The sequence below is a fragment of the Aythya marila genome, assembly GCF_965140915.1.
Source record: "Aythya marila genome assembly, chromosome: 18".
NCBI lineage: Eukaryota > Metazoa > Chordata > Aves > Anseriformes > Anatidae > Aythya > Aythya marila.
The window spans coordinates 12,720,723-12,741,965 of NC_139059.1; the positions used below are offsets into that span (position 1 = coordinate 12,720,723).

The following is a 21,243-nucleotide window of genomic DNA, read 5'->3' on the forward strand; positions in this document are numbered from 1 at the left end:
AGTTGTTGTCTGGATACCCAGCACCCTGAGCTGGTGGAAGGGGATGGGGAGCAGAACGTGGCCCTCATAATCCTCTAGGAAGTGGCCTCAGTAAGTCTGAAGATGACACCAAGTTAGGTGCATGTGTCAATCTGCTTGAGGGTAGGAAGGCTCTGCAGGAGGATCTGGATAGGCTGCACCGATGGGCTGAGGCCAACCATATGAAGTTCAACAAGGCCAAGTGCTGGGTCCTGCACTTGGGGCACAACAACCCCAAGCAGCGCTACAGGCTGGGAGATGAGTGACTGGAAAGCTGCCTGGCAGAGAAGGACCTGGGTGTATTGGATGCTAGTCGGCTGAATATGAGCCAGCAGTGTGCTCAGGTGGCCAAGAAGGCCAACAGCATCCTGGCTTGCATAAGAAGCAGTGTGGCCAGCAGGGCTAGGGAAGTGATCGTCCCCCTGTACTCGGCTCTGGTGAGGCAGCACCTCGAGTGCTGTGTTCAGTTTTGGGTCCCTCACTACAAGAAGAACATGGAGGTGCTCGAGAGAGTCCAGAGAAGGGCAACAAAGCTGGTGAGGGGTCTGGAGAACAAGTTCTACGAGGAGCGGCTGAGGGAGCTGGGCTTGTGGGGTTTGGTCTATTCTCCCATGTGCCTGCCGACAGGACGAGGGGGAATGGGCTAAAGTTGTGCCAGGGGAGGTTTAGGTTGTATATTAGGAAAAACTTCTTTACCAAAAAAGTTGTTAAGCATTGGAATGGGCTGCCCAGGGAAGTGGTGGAGTCACCATCCCTGGAGGTCTTTAAAAGATGTTTAGATGGAGTGCTTAGTGATATGGTTTAGTGGAGAACTAGTTAGTGTTAGGTCAGAGGTTGAACTAGGTGATCTTGAAGGTCTCTTCCAACCAAGACGACGATTCTGTGATTCTTGCTCTGTATCAGCTGGAAAACGCTCCAAGAGTATGTACTGACGCTTTTTATTAGTGAAGAATTGTTTCTCATACCCACACATTTTTTCTTGCACGTAGCGTTCTCATTTGAAGATAACTCTTTAAATAAAAAGACATGGGAAATATGCCAGTAGTTACCCATGGAAATCTGTATTCATTCTTTGTCAAGGATTTCGAGACTAAGGAAAGTGCAAGTTTTACTCTAAAAACATTTACCCATGGAAATATCATTTCTAAGCAAAAGAGTAAAGTTCAGGCTTACTCACTTCTCATCCACTCATGGCCACTCTGCAGAGAATCTTAACAATGGAATCAGTTTGTACAGGCTTGAATGAGCTTTCAGGAAGCTGTTCTTCATATTCTACTTCCTCTCATAGGTACAAGGTGCTTAATGCCAGTGCTATCCCAGAGGGACAATTCATTGATAGCAAGAAGGCTTCTGAGAAGCTCCTCGGATCTATTGATGTGGATCACACCCAATACAAATTTGGTCACACCAAGGTATAAATACTTATTGACTTAAATAGTGTGTATCTGTACTTTGCAGTACCTGACAATTATGTGCTGCGACCATTTCCTTTCTCAAGGTGTTCTTCAAAGCTGGGCTGCTGGGACTGCTGGAGGAGATGAGGGATGAGAAGCTGGCACAGCTCATCACTCGCACACAGGCTAGGTGCAGAGGCTTCCTGATGAGAGTGGAGTTCCAGAAAATGATGGAGAGGAGGTAGATACATACAGTTATTTGGCTTGCTGGGCCAATCCTCCTAACATACCAATGGTGTGAACAAAACTGAAAACGAGCTCCTTCTCGATGAAACTCATTTATTTGTTATTAGTTCATTTTACCACTATGAATGGAGAGGAAAAAAAAAAAAAAAAAAAAAAAAAAAAGAAAAAAAAAGAAGAAGAAGAAAAGACCTTCTTTAAATTATGTCACTCTTTGTAGTAATTTTTGCTAATTTCTATAAGTGGCTAAATTCTGTAAATGTCCAGAATTCAGATATATAGGCCATGTAAGCTGCTCATGTCCAAAATCTAGACTTCAAAACTGTCCATATAGGTTGGCCATCACTACATCACAATAGGATATTTGCTTCCTATATACATAAAATATAATATATATATATATGCCTGTATGTACGTAATTCATTATATAGAGAATTATCACTATAAAGTATTACATATAGAACAGTCACTACATATTATACATATTTGTATATATAAGTTAATTCTGTAATATATATTCAAAAGTATAAAACATACTTCCCTTACCTTTCAGGGACTCTATATTCTGTATCCAGTACAATGTACGTGCATTCATGAATGTCAAGCACTGGCCCTGGATGAAGCTGTTCTTCAAGATCAAGCCCTTGCTGAAGAGTGCAGAATCAGAGAAGGAGATGGCAAACATGAAGGAAGAGTTTGAGAAAACCAAGGAAGAGCTTGCAAAGTCTGAGGCAAAGAGAAAGGAGCTGGAGGAGAAAATGGTTTCCCTGCTTCAGGAGAAAAATGATCTACAGCTCCAAGTGCAGGCCGTGAGTGTTGCTAATTCTTTTGGCTCATCATGCCCCATGTAAAATAATCCATATATCTTGGTAACAGACACATTATTCCAAACCAGTATTATTTTGAACAACGTATAAAGAATAAAATAGGAAGGAAAAACATAGAAAAGCTAAGCTGGAATAAATACATATTAAGAAATTTTCAAGTCGTTATTGCAGCTTGTTCCATGTACTTTTAAATCAAGAGAGAGCTAATCCATTTCCAGTTAGTAAACCTTACTGCTATAGTATATTGTTTTAAATCATATATGACAACTTAGAGCAGCAACTATTATGTCTTTATGTAACCTTATTTACTATATAATTTTGATATGTTATCATCTGATGAATGAAGTTAGTCTGGATGTCCAACTGATACCCTGATTTGGGGAATTACAAATGGATTCTATTGGAGTAAGTAAGAGGAGCTGGAGTGGAAGGTATTTCTACAGCATTTCTCATTCCTGCCTCTTCAGGAAAAACAGTGATGAAAGTGGGGAAAGCTAATACTTTCTCCACGGAAAGGCGGGGAGAAGAAAGTAGTGAAAATCAACTGCATCTTGATTTTCTCAATTACAGGAAGTTACATACCAGATAAATAAATCTAGGTGAGATAAAACCCAGACTAGCCATCTTGCTGAGCCATAGGAAGCCTTCTGCCTGGATGGCATCTCTGCTCTTTGTTAGAACCATAAGGAAAAGAACATGGAGTACAAAGAAAATAAAGGTTACTTCTCCAAGGACTTCAAAGTTTCCATGTTAGAATGCCGGCAAACTCAGGCAATTTGTACTGGCTAAACACCAGTCTCCTTTCCAAACTGTTCTTCCTGACCACAACGGCTACACATATGTCTGATGCAGTTGATGCCTTTGGAACAGTGATCTTAACACAAAATTTTCCCCAAACTAAAAAATTTGTATTAAAGATGAATTTATGCTAAGTAAATTATTTTGTGAGATTTATAATAAGTATTTCTCAGCAGAATGCTGGAGTGCTTAGCATTTGAGTTTTAAATGCTGGATGATGAGAAATCTGCCTACATGGTACTCTAATGACTTCAGAACTCTATTCCATTCATAGACCCAGTGCAATGTAACACTAATAAAATTTATATATATACATATATATATATATATATCCTTAGCACCTATTACTATACTATACTATTCATATTTCATCTTTTATTTTTATATACTATTCATCTTTTATTACTATACTATTACATAGCACCTGTCTTCAGGGCTGGAGGCATTCCAAAATAAATGGTATAAAAAATAATAAATCAAAAAATAAAATAAATAAACTCTTATGATAAGGAGTTCTAACTTGAAACATCATTATGAAACCGCTTTGAAAATAAAAACACCTTGCTTTAAAAAAAGGAGAAAAAATAATGGCTGACATACAAACAGAATTTTGAAAAATATTATACATATTTATATATATAAGTTAATTTTGTAATATACATTCAAAAGTATAAAACATACTTTCTTTACCTTTCAGGGACTCTATATTCTGTATCCAGTACAATGTACAAATCATTTTCATAGCCCTCCTCTGAGCTCACTCTGATACTTCTATGTCCCTCTGGTACTGGGTAGCCCTGAACTGGGCACAGTACTCCACGTGTGGCCTCACCAGGGCTGAGCAGAAGGTGAAGATCACCTCCCTTAATCTGCTGGCAACACTCTTCCAAATGCACCCCAGAATACCATTGGCCTTCTTGGCCACAAGGGCACATTGCTGACTTGTGGTCAGCCTGCTGGTCCCTCTCTGCAGAGCTGCTCTCCAGCAGGTCATTCCCAGTCTGTACTGGTGCTTGGGGTTATTGATCTCTAGGTGCAGGACCCTGTACTTGCTCTTGTTGAACTTCATGAGGTTCCTCTAGGCCCAACTCTCCAGATCCCTCTGAATGGTGCACAGCCCCCTGGGATATCAGCCACTCCTCTAGGCTTTGGGTTGTCAGCAAACTTGCTGAGGGTGCACTCTGTTCCATTGTCCATGTTGTTGATGAATAAGTTGGCGAACACCGGACCCAGTACTGACCCTTGGGGGACACTGCTAGCTACAGACCTCCAACTAGACTTTGCACTACTAAGCACAACCCTCTGAATGGTCCTACAGGCCAGGACTTCAAATCTTTCTTGTGATCTATAAACTGACAGTTGCCTTACCCAAGCTTTATGTTAACCTTAGACTTGTCAGCACCCTGTAGAATGATATAAGCAAACATAATGAGAGAAAAAATCAGTCTCACTAGGTCTTTCTCCTTCTCTATCAGTATGTGCAGATAGACAGAGAGGATGGATGGGATCCATTAAAAACATGGGTTGTAAAGAAATAATTGGGTACAATTAGGAAAAAAAAAAAAAGTCTTTTTAAAGCTCCTGAAGTCAAGAGCCAAGGGTTGCCTTATTTGGCATTATTAGAGTTGTCTTTGGGTCCCTCAATCTTCTATCGTGGCACAGAGGAGCATGAGAAGAAAAAAAAAAAAAAAAAAAAAAAAAGGTCAGTGCAGCTGACTCCATACAACCTTGAATCAATCCTGTCTATAAGTAATTAGGAGACAGATCACAGCTTCAACACATTTGCAACTAAAGAGCAAATTATTATTGACCAAAAATAGAGCACTTGAATGCTGTGTGGGCAGAAGGTTACTTATAAAGAGCTACAGCTGAAAGCAATCTTATTCTTTGTTACTTCAGCATCTCACGGTAAGTCCACTTTGCTTGATTCAACATCTAGGGGCATGTTCTTCTCAATCCACACTTCTAACATTCTTGTTCGTGTTTTGCACATGATGCTAAGGTTAAATGACCCAACCCAGTTCAGTGTAGTAGCAGAAGTAGTAGAGTCATACTGTAGGGCCCTCTACAAATTTTGCTCCCTTCAAGCCCTATGAAAGGCACAGAGAACTAACTCTGAAAGCAACTGAAATTTATTGGGTTAATAATGTAGCACATCCTTTCCTGGATGACGTATATTTTTTCCAGCAGATCACAGCAATGTGGGGAGGAACACAAAATTTTCTGTGGGATTTGACTCCAGTTTAAGAGTTGTAAGGCTCTGTGTACAGTTCATCTACTAGGAAAGACTACTCAAAGAATGTGTGCATGTTTAATAGAGCATATGCTCAAGGCATATGTAGTGAGAGCTAACCAAGGCAATTAATTCTTCTTGATTTAACTCTCTCTGTCCTTTCTTTAACCGTTCCACACAGATACTGAAAGCAGATTTCCTCCTGGGCTCTCTGAAGGTAAGGGTTTAACAAATAAGGTTGTTCTGTTGTTTGATCCTGAGCCGTAAGTGTAGCTCACCTAGACAATGGTAGGGGGAGGTGGCAAAGGATTATGTTGTAGAACTCGGTTAACTGCAAAGGATATGTTTTAATCAGTAGGAGCACATCCATAGATCTTGGTAGGAAATACTCCAGTTATGGGGAAAGAAAAGTTACTGATACTCAAGCTTAGCCAAGAAGGCATGAATCACAGAGATGGTAATGTCTTTTTGTCATGTAAACTGGTATTCTGGGACTTGTAGACAATTACAATTCATCCCCTACCATCTGTACAACTGCTGGAAATCTGAAACTGAGGGCTGTGCTCAGAGAGGATGCTCACAGTACAATTTAGGAAGGGTTCGACTTTATCCTGCCTTTAGTTTCCTCTGGGGTAAGGTCTCAAGCATTGTATGCTGACTTATGTACGCGTGGCTTATCCATGAGGTCCTGAATACAGAACAAAGTTCAATATGGTCTTGCCTCCTATCTGATAGACAGAACTGTTCACGAATAAAGAGACACCTTCATAAAGAACTTATATATGAATGATTCTCTTCTAAGTTTTCTAGGGAAAGTTAGTGACTGGAAGAGCTCACAAGAGTAACAAAAGGAGCCATCCACACCTGTGGATACCTAATACCACAAAAGGTCCACTGATAGAGTTGAGGTGCTGAAAGGGGTAGAAATGCAAACTATCCATTCAGAGAATGCCTTTCTGTCTTTTCATGAAGGCATAAATCAAAGATGATTCAGTAGTATAACAGACTGTGCCTCTCAAGAAAGTTTTGAACAACCTATCAGCATTTTCTGATGCTCTGCTTAGCCTTTTCATGGCTACAGTGAGATAGTTTCTCTCTTTCTTTCATGTTGCTTCACTTGAGCCATTCAGAGGAAGGATCGTATAGGTTTAAAAAAAAAAAAAAGTTGGGCTCTATATACACAGAATAATAATTTCAAAGTATGTTAATGGTTCTAGACTTTGTGCTTTGAAGTTCATGACTGTTAAAGTCTCTTGAGAGATGCAGCCTCGCAAAGTCCTGCAAGGTACAGATTCTATTGCAGATAGGTTTTGTTGAGAGTTCAGCACTTCTACATCAATGTGTCCAAAATCAAAACATTGCAAATGCATTCTAATTGTTTTCATTTACTTCTTGGCACCACATAAAAACACTCTGTGTTGATTACTTCAGTACCTTACTTTAATGCTAGCTTGCAGAACTTTCTGTTTGTTAATTGCTGCCTACATTATTTCTACCTGTGTTGTTTCCAGATAGTCTTGAATTATCCACATCAGTCCTTTCAACTGTAGCAACCAATAACATCTATTTGTATTAAAGAATTTTTAATAGATGTTGCTGAAAATGTAAAATAAAACTGAACACAAAAACCTTTCTATGAAATTTTTCTGCTAGAAGAATCCCTAACAGAATGTCTGGTATGTATTGGTACTTACAAACCATCTTTTAATGATTTGTAACTGATGTCCCCCTACATAATATAATCAAGCTAAAAGGTACTTTGACACTGATGTTTTTTGAAAGGTAATATCAAGTACTTACATATCTGGGTAACACTATGCTTTGAATTATTTCCTTTACTACATGTTATATTCCATTATTGCTAATTTTGTCAGTGGTATGTAAATACGTTTTATATTTCATAGGCAGGATAAATGGGTTTAGCTCTAGATGGACGATGATTGTTGCTTACAATTAGTTTCTGTGCTCGATACAGAAAGAAACTATTTGAACTTGCCCTGTTTGTCATTAAAACATAGAAATGCATGAAGAATGCCTCCACTTAAAAATTATGTATGAGAACAAATCTTAACTCACTAATCTGTGAGAGTCTTGAAGACTCCTGTCTACAAGAAACTTTCTTTATTAAAATTTCTTCAGTGAATACATAAAATTGACATGGAGGACAGGTGCCTGAGGTTGATTAGTCCTCTTCTTCATTTTAGTCATTGAGTATGATCAATGGATATGATCTGGATAAATATAAATTACGAATGCACAAGATATCTGAAACTCTTCTAAATTCCTCCAGAATAACTCCAGTCATGACATCAGATGCAGAGATGGCAATCTTTGGAGAAGCTGCTCCCTATTTACGGAAATCTGAGAAGGAGCGAATTGAAGACCAGAATCGCCCATTTGATGCTAAGGCAGCCTGTTTTGTAGTGGATGAAAAGCAAATGTATGTGAAAGGTACCATACAGAGTAGAGAAGGTGGTAAAGTCACAGTTAAAACATGTGATGATATAGTAAGTGTCATTAACCGTCACTCGTCATACATAACTCATCCAGTTCTAAAAGTTCCCTGGCTAATATTTCTTCTCCTTTTGTTTCTCTCTGGTTTTGTCAGACTGTAACAGTAAAGGATGATGAAGTCTTTCCCATGAACCCTCCCAAATTTGATAAAATTGAGGACATGGCTATGATGACCCACCTCCACGAGCCTGCGGTGCTGTATAACCTCAAAGAGCGTTATGCAGTCTGGATGATCTATGTAAGTACAAGCAGAAGGAGATTTGTGCTTTTGAGGGGTTGAAGACACTTTTCAATCTCTCTGAAGATATTCCTGACTTTTCACCTCCTTTCCTCATTTCTGTTTTTTTCTCTTGCATGTGTTCTCCATTTGTACTCTATGTATCATTTCCTCTTCTTCCTTCTTCCCTTTGTCTTTCCTTGTCATACGGTGAATTTCATCCATTCTGTGATAGGTCATTCCTCCAATTTAATTTCTTCCACTGCCCTGGTCTTTGCAGAGTTTTGTTGACCTCTGCCTTCTGAGTTCTCTGCAGCAGTCTTCCTTGGGGTAGCTGGAAGGCCTGCTGTTCCAGGCTGAGCAGAAGCCAACGTGCCTGTTTTCTTCCTTGCAGACCTACTCGGGTCTCTTCTGTGTCACTGTCAACCCCTACAAGTGGCTGCCCGTGTACAGCCCCAAGGTGGTGTCTGGCTACCGAGGCAAAAAGCGCCAGGAGGCCCCTCCACACATCTTCTCCATCTCTGACAATGCTTATCAGTTCATGCTGACTGGTGAGTCATTTGGCAAGAACAGAAGCTGGCTGCTTGGTCAAGGAACACGTAACAGTTCAGGCATCTTGCATCCTTTTGTACTCAAGGCATGATGGAAATAGCTCCCATAGTCCTTTGGCAAAATTCAAGTTAAACCGACTATGGCATCTTAAAGAACCCTGTAGCATTGGATAATGAAAGAAAGGCAGTAGCTAGCTCTTTGGCATTGTGCCAAAGTAAGGAATTTGAAGAAACAATATAGAATGATCATAGCAGAGAATCTGACTCCAAATAAACAATACTCAATCCAAGGTCTGTACGTAACCAAAAGCAATTAATAAGTGGGGAAGCCTTATAAAGAACCACTGCTTAACATTATAGTTTGGACAGCTCCATCTAGTCGGGAGTGCAAAAAACCACTTACAGACTAATGCAGAATTCACCTTACAAAGTGATACAGTTTCAATATAATTCTTTCCCTTGAAGTCAGTTAGCTACCTCTGAGGAATAAAAGCCCTCCACATCTCATTTGAAGAGCTCTTTCTGTGGCTTTGTTTTCAGATCATGATAATCAGTCAATCCTTATCACGTGAGTATATTTTGATATGTGTGACAACACTGACCAAAGTAAAAATGTGTCCTATTTCCTATAACAGTAGTTTCATTCTAACAGTGGAGAATCTGGTGCAGGGAAGACTGTGAACACAAAGCGTGTCATCCAGTACTTTGCAACAATTGCAGTTACTGGTGAGAAGAAGAAAGACCATCAGCCTGGTAAAATGCAGGTATGTGATAGGCACACTCTTTCAGTGTTTTGCTGAGAAAGTTTCTGCTCTGCAGACAAAATCAGTACATATTTCTGCGTTGCAATACCATTAAATGAAAGTGTAATGCCTCTGAGGTGACAAGCAGGATACACAGTCTGAGCACACCTATGCTCTGTTACCCCTGCTAACCAACTCCCATCCCTCTTATAAATACTGAAAGTCCACCTAAAAAAGTCATAATCATAGCATGACTTGGGTTGGAAGGGACACTAAAGATCATCTAGTTCCAACACTCTTGCCATGGGCAGGGACACCAGGTTACTCAAAGCCCCACCAAATCCGGCCTTAAACACTTCCAGGGATGGGGCATCCACATCTTCTCTGGGCAACCTGTTCTACTGCCTCATGACTCTCATAATAATTTCTTCATAATATCTAATCTAAATGTACCCCCTTTTAGTTTAAAAACATTGCTCCTTGCCCTATTATTACACTCCCTAACAAAGAGTCCTTCTCCAGCTTTCCTATAGGCCCCCTTTAGGCCACTATCAGGTCTCCCTGGAGCTCTCTCTTCTCCAGGCTGAACAACCCCAGCTCTCTCAGCCTGTCTTCACAGGAGAGGTTCTCCAGCCCCTCGATCATCTTTGTGGACTCATTCTACTATGTCCATAAGCTATGTCCATATCCTTCTTGTGCTGGGGACCCCAGAGCTGGGTGTAGTGCTCCAGGTGGGGTCTCACGAGCAGAGTAGAGGAGAAGAATCACCTCCCTCAGCCTGCTGGCCACACTTCTTTTAATGCAGCTCAGGATACAATTGGTTTTCTGGACTGCAATTGCACACATTGATGGCTCTTATACAGTTTTTCATCCACCTGTATCCCAAAGTCCATTTCCATAAGGCCGTTCTTTATCCACTCATCACCAAGCCTATATTCATATTTGGGGTTGCCCCAGCCCATATGCAAGACCTTGCATTTGATCTTGTTGAACTGCATGAGGTTTGCACAGACCCACCTCTCAAGTCTGTCACTCCAGCGTGCTAACTGCACCACACAGCTTGGTGTCAACCTCAAACTTTCTGAGGGTGCACTCAATCCTACTGTCCATATCACCAACAATGATGTTAAATAATGCCAGTCCCAACACAAACCCCTGAGCGACATCACTTGTTACTGGTCTCTTCCTGAAATTCCAGCTGCTGACCATGCCTCTGAGTGAGACCATCCAACTAATTCCATATCCACCAAGTGGTCCGCATGTCAAAGCCATGTCTCTCCAATTTGAAGACAAGAATGTTGTGTGAGACAGTATCAAAAGCTTTGCACAAGTCCAGGTAGATGACATCTGTTGCTTTTCCTTTATCCACCAATACTGTAGCCCCATCATAGAAGGCCACCAAATTGGTCAGGCATGATTTGTCCTTAATGAAGTGGTGTTGGCTTCACAGTCACCTCTCTATTTTCTATGTGCATAGTTTCCAGGAGGATCTGCTCCATGATTGTGATCTCTTTGCCAGGCACAGATGTGAGACTGGCTGGCCTGCAGTTCCTCAGGTCTCCCTCTCTTTCCCTTTTTAAAATCAGGGTTATGTTTCCCCTTTTTCTGGTCACTGGGAACTTCACCTCACTGCCATGGCTTCTCAAATACGATGGATGATGGCTTAGAAACTTCATCTGCTACTTGCTTCAGGACCCTTGGATGCAGCTCATCAGGTCCCATGGACTTATGCACATTCAAGTTCCTTAGATGGTCTCTACCCTGATCTTTTCTTGCAGTGGATGGTACCTCATTCTCCTAGTCTTTGTCTTTGGATTCTGTGAGTTGGGAGATGTGGCTAGAGCACTTACTGGGGAAGACAAAAGAGGCAAAAAAGTCATTGAGTGTCTCAGTTTCCTCCATATTCCAGGTAACCAGGTCTCCCATTTCCTTCAGCAGTGGGGCAAAGTCTTCACTACTCGTTCTTTTATCACTGATGTCCCTGGCGAGATTCAATTGTCTCGGCCTTAGCTTTCCTATCCTGATCCCTAGATGCTTGGACAATGTCTCTGTATCCCTCCCACATTACCTGTCTTTGCATCCATCCTCAGGAGGCTTCCTTTTTGTGTTTGAGTTTGGCCAGGAACTCCTTGTTCATCTATGCAGGCCTCCTGGCATTTTTGCTTGACTTCTCTTTGTTAGGATGCATTGATACCGAGCATGGAGGAGGTGATCCTTGAATATTAAACAACATTCCTGGACCCACTTTCCCCTCCAGGGCTTTATCCCATGGTACTCTACCAAGTAGATCCTTGAAGAGGCCATCTTTTTAATGTAGGAAAGCCCCAAGTTTCAGTTCCTCTCCAGTCCAGTGTAAATGATTACACAAGGGAAAGTTTGACCAGAGGAAAATGATATAAGACAGCAGAAGTTCTCTCTGTGATGGATGCCTACATGTCTGTGTACCTGAGATCTGCTATCTCCACCCAAGTGCCTGAAAGAGACCAGTTGGTTCCCACTGGCATGTGATTGTGTTACAACTCCCTGTTTCATTCCTATTAACAAGGGAATTACAGTAACTTTGGACTCCAGAGAGGTTGCACTGAAGTTAAAGATATTTCAATTGCATCACACAGAAGAACAAGCCAGTAGAAATTACTGCCTGTGGTCTATGTAACAGCCCTGAGGGGCAGTGTGAAAAAAGTGTCAGACTTGGGACAGCTGGGACCACTTGCCAGACAATTAGAAAGTAACCTCAGAACAGATCCTTCCAGGGAGGAAAGTACAAGCACAGCTGCTGCAATCTGAGCCCACTAGTGCATTTGCAAGGCATGGGCTAGCACAGAGCAAGCAACAAACATCCTTGTGGCACAAGTGTGTCATCACAGTATGTGAGAAGGTATGTGCATCAAAGAGGGTGATGCCTGTCAGTGCGTTATTTGAGTACCCAAGGGCACAGCAGAATCTAAGGAGATTCCAAGGCTGAATATTCTTTTCTCACTCAGAGGCAGGTGTCTGTGATTGATGGGTTGTTATGGCAAAGACAAGTTCATCACAAGCTCTCTTTCCATTAGCACCATTTCTGTATAACTTGGGTTCAATTTTCACCAGCTGCTCACTATGCTGGGACTGATCTCACAAAAACATTGAGACAGCTGTACTGGCTGTATTTGATATAAGAAAACTCACCAGGTTCTCAGATGGGCAACAAGCTGTTCTGGTCTCTTCTTGAGTTTATTCACAGAATACTCTATTTCTTTGGTGTTCACAATCTCTAAGAAGTATCTTTCTCTTCATAAAACCACAAAATAAAACACCATTAAATTATGTCTCTCCCAACATCCCATCTCAGGCATAGACTGAAATCAGATGCCAGGTAAGAGCATAAAATAAGGGAAGTATGTAACATTTCCCAAGACTGCTTTCTCAGTTCAAGCAATTTGTAACCCAGACTGTACTCCAGATTGAATTTGTGTAAAGAATTGCCAGATATTCTATGCTGTTCTCCATTCACCGTGCACTCTTGTCTGTTCATGACTCACAGCTGTGCAACAGAGTTTTTTTGTTTGTGTTTTTTGTTGTTTTGTTTTGTGGTGAAGTCAGCAGCACTGACACAAATGTCTCTAAAAGGAGGAAGTTTATTTAGGAAGCTGTATGTGAGAGGACATTAGTCTATATATTCGAGATTTTTTTTATTAAAAATATGTGTGTATATTTAGAGAGAGAGTTATGCTACTGCGTGGCCTTAGTTCTGCAAGGTGTAGCTTCGTGTTCAAACTAACTTAAATCCTTTGCGCCACCTTCAGACCGTATTGGGCATGGCGCTGCCTCTCCACTGCAAGGTCTTGAAGGCTGCACGCACCATTGTACACTAAGTAGTATGCAGCAACTTGAGCTCTGCCACTGATCTTTCATGTGAATAAAAACTGCCTTTTTTTTTTTTTTTTTTTTCCCCCTCGTTCTTTGTTCTCCTGCTCTGTATTGGAAACCATCCCTGCAAACAATTATTTCCTAACTACTTAAGGATCAATCATGAGTTCGGTAGGTGCCTTGAGAAAAGCTTTGCCCTGTGATTTCAAAACAGCACTCTGTGACACTGCCTTGCACAGAAGAGACATAATATCATGGAAGCTTCTTTCCTCCCATTTTTTTTTCAGTTAACAGGAGTGATACAATGCAGAATTGAAACTGTATGTTTGCTTGATGATCTTCTTTTCTACTGTAGCCATGTACAAAAAGAAAAGAAAAAATGGGGGGGGGGGGGAGGAACAACCATCACAGCATCCAAGAGGTACTTATTTTTGGTTTTTGCTTTGTACTGTTTTACATTTGGCATTTGAGTATCACGCTTCACCCATGTCCTACTTGTCTTTTCAAAGCATCTCTGGAGATTTTTTTCTGCATTCTGAAAGGTTACTGGTTGTTTGAACATAACTGCAAAACTTTACATTATCCCTTTTTAGGTGCTTCCTACTTTCAGCTTTGAGGCTGTACCACTCCCTCTGTCTTGTGCTTGAGTAACCTTAAGAAAAGAATCCCAGATTTTTCACGTTTTCTTTAGCTGTTATAGCCTTTGTGAGCAGTGAATGGGAATGCAGAAGTGCCTCTCTCATACAGATTTCAAACATTCTGAGCTCCACCGAAATTACCCTGTATATTATATACGATATATGATAGCATGGACAAAAAGAAAATGAAGTACAAATCAGTTTTTCAGCACTCTTCCCTGTGAAACCAATTCCTTAGTGATGGCTGATGAGTGCTTAAAACATTTGCTAACTAAAAGTTAAAATCATGTGTGAGATGTAATAATGACCTGTTTGTGATGTATCCTTTTCCATATTTGTTATTAAATAGCAGTGAGGTTTGCTAAGAACCTTTTTTTCCATGTAACTAGGGAACCCTGGAGGATCAGATCATCCAGGCCAACCCACTGCTGGAGGCCTTTGGAAATGCTAAGACTGTCAGGAATGATAATTCCTCACGTTTTGTGAGTTCACTTCTTTTTTGTTGGAATTCAGATTTCTGCTATATATGTCTCGTTCATTGATCGCTCTAACCAACTGTTTGATCTCTACTACTCAACAGGGAAAATTCATCCGTATTCACTTTGGAAAAAATGGCAAGCTGGCCTCTGCAGATATCGAAACCTGTGAGTTGGAGCTAGTCAGCACATGCAGAATTTGTGCATTTGTGATCTCAAGTTTCCCAGGAGACCAGTGGCATCTCTCTTTTTCTTAGATCTTTTGGAGAAATCCAGAGTGACTTTCCAGCTACCCAGTGAAAGGAGCTATCATATTTTTTACCAGCTAATGTCCAATAAGAAGCCAGAGCTCATTGGTGAGTGCCAGCATTTCTGGGTTTGGTTCAGTGCGTTCTCTTTGCACTTTTTCCCCGTACCATCAAAGGTGCACTGTATGCTTGCAGATCTCCTCCTTATCTCAACCAATCCCTACGACTTTGCCTACGTGAGCCAAGGAGAAATCACTGTTGCCAGCATTGATGACAGTGAGGAGCTGCTGGCAACGGATGTGAGTATGGCAATGGATATGAGTATGGCAATGGCACTCCTTGTCAGAGCCAGGTTCTGCTCTGGGTGCAGAGGTGGCCTCTGTCATTCTGCAGCAGCCGCGGCCACTCCCAGCCGCTATTGCACGCACTTGGCGCTGGGCAGGCATGCAGGCAGAAGCAGAAGCCCCAACTTGTGTTTTTCTGACCTTTCGCAACTTGTCTATTCCCTCTGGAGAGTGCCGTGGACATCCTGGGCTTCAGCCCTGATGAGAAGGTGGGGATATACAAGCTAACAGGGGCTGTCATGCACTACGGGAACATGAAGTTCAAGCAGAAGCAGCGGGAGGAGCAGGCAGAGCCAGACAGCACAGAAGGTAGGGGTTGACTGCAGACTTCATTTGTGAACTGCACTAGGAGGCAAGAGAGGAACCTCATCCAATAAAGTGCCCATCAGTTCAAGACTGTTTCTGCCCTTCTAGAAAGTAAATTTTACGAACTTGTGCAAGTGCCACAAAGTCACTGATTTAATTTATGCACCACGTGGAAACTGATAGATGAAGCACTAGATGAAACACATAGATGAAGCACTGCTACAGCTCCCTAGGCATGAAACACAGGAGTGTGGTGCAGCTGAGACAAGCTTCCCTTGACAACAGGCACATCTGAGTATCTGAGTAGTGTCTGAAGTAGGCTCCTTGTAACAGAAATATTCTAGAGGACTATGACATCTTTGTCTATGTTGAACTCCTTTGCTGTATCTCTTCCTAGTGGCTGACAAAGCTGGCTACCTGATGGGTCTGAATTCTGCTGATTTGCTCAAGGCTTTATGCTATCCCAGGGTGAAAGTTGGGAATGAATACGTGACTAAAGGACAAAATGTCCAACAGGTATCTAGAGAGCTGGTTGGTTTTCATTTTGTTCAGACAATTATTTCAACTAATGCTAATCTAACTTTCTTTACTGCTGTGGCTGTTTCTTACAGGTATACAATTCAGTGGGGGCTCTGGCTAAATCAGTCTATGAGAAGATGTTTTTGTGGATGGTTACTCGAATCAACCAGCAACTGGATACAAAGCAGCCCAGACAACATTTCATTGGTGTCCTGGATATTGCTGGCTTTGAGATTTTTGATGTGAGTTACAGTTAGTATGTTTGCCAATTGATTATTTTTCCAAACTAACTGGCGTTATTATATTTGAATTTGCAGTTCAACAGCCTGGAGCAGCTGTGCATCAATTTCACCAATGAGAAACTACAGCAGTTCTTCAACCACCACATGTTTGTGCTGGAGCAGGAGGAGTACAAAAAGGAAGGAATTGACTGGGAGTTCATTGACTTTGGAATGGACCTGGCTGCCTGCATTGAACTCATTGAAAAGGTAGAGGAAATCTAATTTTAGAAAAGCACATTTATTTCCTGGTAATTTATTTTAGTCCTTATGTTCTTTATAAATTGAATAATTACTGTTGAATGATTCTCCCATCAGAAGAAGCAGTTTATAAAATCAAACATTTTGACATTTTGGAGAGGTACACTGCCTCTCCACAAAAAAAAAAAAAAAAAAAAAAAATCTGGACAACATGGCTGCGATGGAAGGGAGAGAAGCACAATGTTAATTTTGCTTTCAACAGTAGACAGTAAGGTTAAACTTCAAGTCTTAGTCCTTGTAGTAGTTGACAGAATTCAGAGTTCCTGGTTGTAGCAATCTTCTTCTTTCTGGCTCCTTTGTCACTGCCCACTGCCACTGCGCTGGTGGTCTTAATGTGAATTAACCCCCAACTACAGCATTAGGAGTAAGTGTCCAGTGGTTACTTGTGCACAGCACTTAAATATTATGTGCAAATCTACTGTACACACACCCAAATATCTTCCTTCTCAGGAGAATACAAGTACCTATTCCCAGCCTGGTGCCCATTCAGCTATCTCATGAGCGCATTCACAACTTAATATTCATACCCATGGATGATGTATTTGCACATAAAAGCTTCACATTTCTTGATAACCTCCCACTGTTCTCACCACACAGTAGCATCTACAAACAACACTATCATTCACAGCTGGTGTCTATTGCTATACTTAACACTCAAAATCCACACTTACTGCTCAGTGTCCACATATTTTGTGCCTCATGTCTATGAAATGTAGAGTGGTTAGAGACAGAGGAATTACATCACCTGCATTAATCTAGCACTGTAGTCACTTTTGGAACAGCAGGAAAGAAGATGATGCTTCTAGGATGCAATTCATCTCATAAAATACATCCTGTTATTGATACTGTGAAATGTCTGCATAATGCTTCCACTGATTCTAGAACAATACAGACATCTATCTCAGATCTACATTCTATTTTAGAGACACCTACAGCTGGGCAAAATTAATCCTAACCCCAGAGTCCTCATACAGCAGGCACACCTAGTGGGCAAAAGTTTAATTCAAAATTTGGTATTCCTTCCCAACACCCAATTCCTGTGTTTGCTGATGTTCTGTAGGATCCCTAATTCTAGCTTTGGCAGCTATCTAGCTGACATCAGATGTAAGCATCTGATCTGAGAACGTCACTAGATAGATAGAGTCTTACCATATTATATATAGTAGGTACATTAAAAGAAGGAACTCCTAGAATACTATCTAGGCCAATGAAGTGCAAGTCAGATCAGTGTCTTCAGCAAAATTAGAGGAAATATCTGCACTATCAGAAGATTCCTAATGTAGCTCAGATGAAGGCCCTCATGTAGCTAAGTATATGCCTCTGTATTGAAGTATTTCAATTTTAAAATACATTCTGTGACAAATTAGAAGTCAGAGGGTATTCTAAAGCACCAGATTGCTGCCATTTTTCCCCCATATAAGATGAAGAAAATCTAATTCATCATGCACATCCATTGGAGACCGCACAGGACTTGTTAGATATTATCTATTCACATTCCTGAGAAGCCATCAAACTAAGTTCAACATTGGCAATTGGCAATTGATGACTTGTAACAGAACTACAAAATATCATCAGTCCCATGAACAGGGCACTGAAACCTGTCTTCTGAATTCCTATTTTGATTTCACTGGTTTACATTCCAAAGAGTTTAGGGCAAAGATGATTGAAGCTGTTGAATATAATGTGCATCACAAGCCTCTCACTCAAAGATGTGTTTAAACTCTACTGCCAAGTTGCCGTTTTCATAGTAGTGGCTTGAGCAGCAAAGTCTAATTATAGTATGTGTGATTATTATAGTAACTAGTGATGTATTAAGAACCTGTGCAGTAGAAATTACAGTCACTGTAACAAACTACAAAACACATGCAAAGTGAAATTTTATTTACTTTCTCTGTCCCTGACACTTTCTTTCTTCATATATTCATATTTCTCCCAGCCCATGGGCATCTTCTCCATCCTGGAAGAGGAGTGCATGTTCCCCAAGGCAACTGACACCTCTTTCAAGAACAAGCTCTATGACCAGCATCTGGGCAAGTCCAACAACTTCCAGAAGCCCAAGTCTGCCAAAGGCAAGGCTGAGGCCCACTTCTCCCTGGTGCACTATGCTGGCACAGTGGACTACAACATCTCTGGCTGGCTTGACAAGAACAAGGATCCCCTGAATGAAACTGTTGTTGGGCTGTACCAGAAATCATCTTCGAAGCTCCTGTCCTTCCTTTACTCTAACTATGCTGGTGCAGAAACAAGTAAGTGCGTTTTTCAGTGATGATTGATAAGGCAAGAAAAAAAATTAAGTCTATGTCTCCTCCTTGTTGTATTCTCTAGCCTCTCATCATCCCTAATCTCATCCTATTCACATGCACAGGTATGCCAAACTGAGATACCATCATGAATAACTGCAGAAAGCACCATGTTTATGTGGTGTGGTGCACAGAAGCAATGCTCAGCAAGTTCAAAACAAAATGATAGGAGTTGGATGTTTCCTGGCTTACTGAGTTGTGAATCATATGCATGGTCAGCCATCATCCAGACAGGTGCCAAATATACATGTATGTGCAAAATGTAAGCACTTTATAGCCTTAGGAGACAGAGTTTTATTTCTTTAGGTGAACAGGAAGAGCTAAAAGTAATGGAGAGGTTCACAGCCTTACATCTTCAAGGAGATCACAGAACTATTTCATATCCAGCTGAGCAGTCCTGGTGCAACAGGGGAAAAAAAAAAAAAGAGAGAGAGAGAGAGACAAATTAATTTAGAAGTTCTTTAAGGGCATCAGAGAGCAGTTCAACCTCTTGCCTTTTTTTGTGACTTAAGGCTGTCAAGTAAGACAGTCAATGGGTCTGTTTTACCAAAAATAGCCATACAGATTGCCACAAAAAAAAAAAAAAAAGGAAACTCGGATGCTAGGCATAAAGAAGTGTTAGTATAGAGTAACATGTCAACAGGCATGTGGGCAGCTGGGTTTGAGGCTCAAGAGGGTACCACATACTCCTAGAAAACAGTGGGGATGAAGCAGTTGTGGTCCTTACTAGTATCATCAATACAAGGAAGGTGAGAAGAGAAGACTCCATTTAATTCTCCATTTAAATGACTTCAACAATACAGCAATTCTGAAAAGGTACTGAGCTTTTTGGGTTTGTATTCATGAGGCTGTATTTCATTTATTGCCTTGGGTATGCCGTAACTCAGAATAGGTCCCTATTCTTCAACTGGAACATTAGAACAAATTTTTCCTAAAGGCTTCACTGCACTCATGAACAAATGTCCACCGCTGAACCATTCATGTGGCCTTTCACCACATTACAACAAAATAAAAATAATTTGAGAGTATATCTTCAAGTAAAACCAATTTCCAGTGGTACACAGTAAACTGCTATGGAGTTTATGTCAGACCGTAGTGTTACATACTACCACAGCCACATCACATTATGACGCAACTTAAGTTGTGCATCTGAGACCAAAATATACCAAACACTGATTAATATATAACCAGCTGGCAGCAGTTCACATAAAACTCCCATGCAGCGCTGAATCACTTTCACATCAAAATATAATGTTTATATTAGTCCATAACACACTGCCTACTCTAACCATTCAGCTCTTATGTATTTCTTCCAAGGTGATAGTAGTGGTGGCAAGAAAGGTGCTAAGAAGAAGGGGGGCTCTTTCCAGACAGTGTCTGCTGTGTTCAGGGTATGTGAATTTCCTCTTAAAACTGAGCCACAGCTCTTCGACATCTGAATAAAAATGCAAAAGCTTTGTAGCTCAGAGTTCAAACCCCATGTTTTGTTCTATTCACAGGAAAATCTAAACAAGCTGATGACTAACCTGAGAAGCACCCATCCTCACTTTGTGCGTTGCTTGATTCCTAATGAGACCAAGACACCTGGTAAGTCTGTTATTATACACTAAACTGACCAGAATTGTGCTGCTAAGCTTCCATACCAACTTCTTCTAGAACAGCTCCCCATGCATGTAAAATTCCTGTGGGGGGTGGCCTATGGAACAGTGCTCAAGTAAGCCTTCTTGTATTTTTTCATGACTGTAAAATTTTGAGCATTATATGGTCCACCACACTTACTCATCTTTGCTTAATGTGTGTACAGAGCTGATGATAAAGATGGCATGTATTAGAGCTGATGAAATTGCATATCACAAGTAACAACAGTAGCAAATTTCTAATAAATGCATATTTTTAAGGACCACTATGTCATTCAATACTGTTGGGTTCAGTTCAAGACAATTTAACAACTCAAAATATTTCGTGTTAGAAACTGATTCACTGAGCTGGAGGACTGACAAAGGAATCATGCATCCTTTGTAGAATTCCCTGTATAGGCTGCTGGGTACTCTTTGCACCTGATGAGCATTTTGATATAAAATTATTTTTGTTCATTTATTGAATTAAATATTTAACTCACGCAGAGTTTAGTCTCAAAGAACAGTCAAGTTTGGGGGGTATTTCATGTGGCCGTTAAGTACCTGGGGAGAGTTGCTTGTGTGGGTTTTAGGAGTCTAATCTATAGGAGGTTTGATACTGGTGGAATAATAAGTTGTAATGGATATAATAAGAATACAAGGAAACAGGAACTTAGCACCTATTTAATCTGCTCCAGAATTTCAAAGCATTTCTTACCTTTCTTGTTTATGTCTCTTTGTATAACCCTGAAGACCACAAGCATGGTTTCAGCAGCACACATATGTACGACACTCAGATTTCAGCTATTCATCTAAATTTATATATTCAATGGAGAGAAGCTGGCATTTTAAGGTATGACTCATTTGGCT

The 21,243-nt window shown here is 40.8% G+C and overlaps 2 protein-coding genes across 2 annotated transcripts in view; both read left to right on the plus strand.

Moving 5' to 3' along the window:
• Positions 1-1,235: 1,235 nt before the first annotated feature.
• Positions 1,236-2,506, plus strand: LOC309885066 (myosin-1B-like; the record flags this gene model as incomplete). The annotated part of the gene is made up of 3 exons (XM_082774613.1): positions 1,236-1,430; positions 1,517-1,653; positions 2,209-2,506. The coding sequence occupies 3 exons, from the start codon at positions 1,236-1,238 to the stop codon at positions 2,504-2,506; spliced, it is 630 nt and encodes a 209-aa protein (XP_082630739.1).
• Positions 2,507-7,816: 5,310 nt separating this feature from the next.
• The window catches only part of LOC309885067 (myosin-13-like), a gene marked incomplete at both ends in the record, with an annotated part of 38,565 nt that continues 25,138 nt past the window's right edge, over positions 7,817-21,243 (plus strand). The window contains 16 exons of the mRNA XM_082774614.1: positions 7,817-8,020; positions 8,122-8,265; positions 8,639-8,795; positions 9,336-9,363; positions 9,448-9,559; positions 14,415-14,507; positions 14,606-14,669; positions 14,759-14,857; positions 14,945-15,048; positions 15,264-15,402; positions 15,797-15,915; positions 16,011-16,160; positions 16,236-16,406; positions 18,394-18,703; positions 20,075-20,148; positions 20,257-20,344. Of these exons, the coding sequence (XP_082630740.1) occupies positions 7,817-8,020; positions 8,122-8,265; positions 8,639-8,795; positions 9,336-9,363; positions 9,448-9,559; positions 14,415-14,507; positions 14,606-14,669; positions 14,759-14,857; positions 14,945-15,048; positions 15,264-15,402; positions 15,797-15,915; positions 16,011-16,160; positions 16,236-16,406; positions 18,394-18,703; positions 20,075-20,148; positions 20,257-20,344 (2,056 nt within the window). The remainder of the gene's footprint in view (positions 8,021-8,121; positions 8,266-8,638; positions 8,796-9,335; positions 9,364-9,447; positions 9,560-14,414; positions 14,508-14,605; positions 14,670-14,758; positions 14,858-14,944; positions 15,049-15,263; positions 15,403-15,796; positions 15,916-16,010; positions 16,161-16,235; positions 16,407-18,393; positions 18,704-20,074; positions 20,149-20,256; positions 20,345-21,243) is intronic.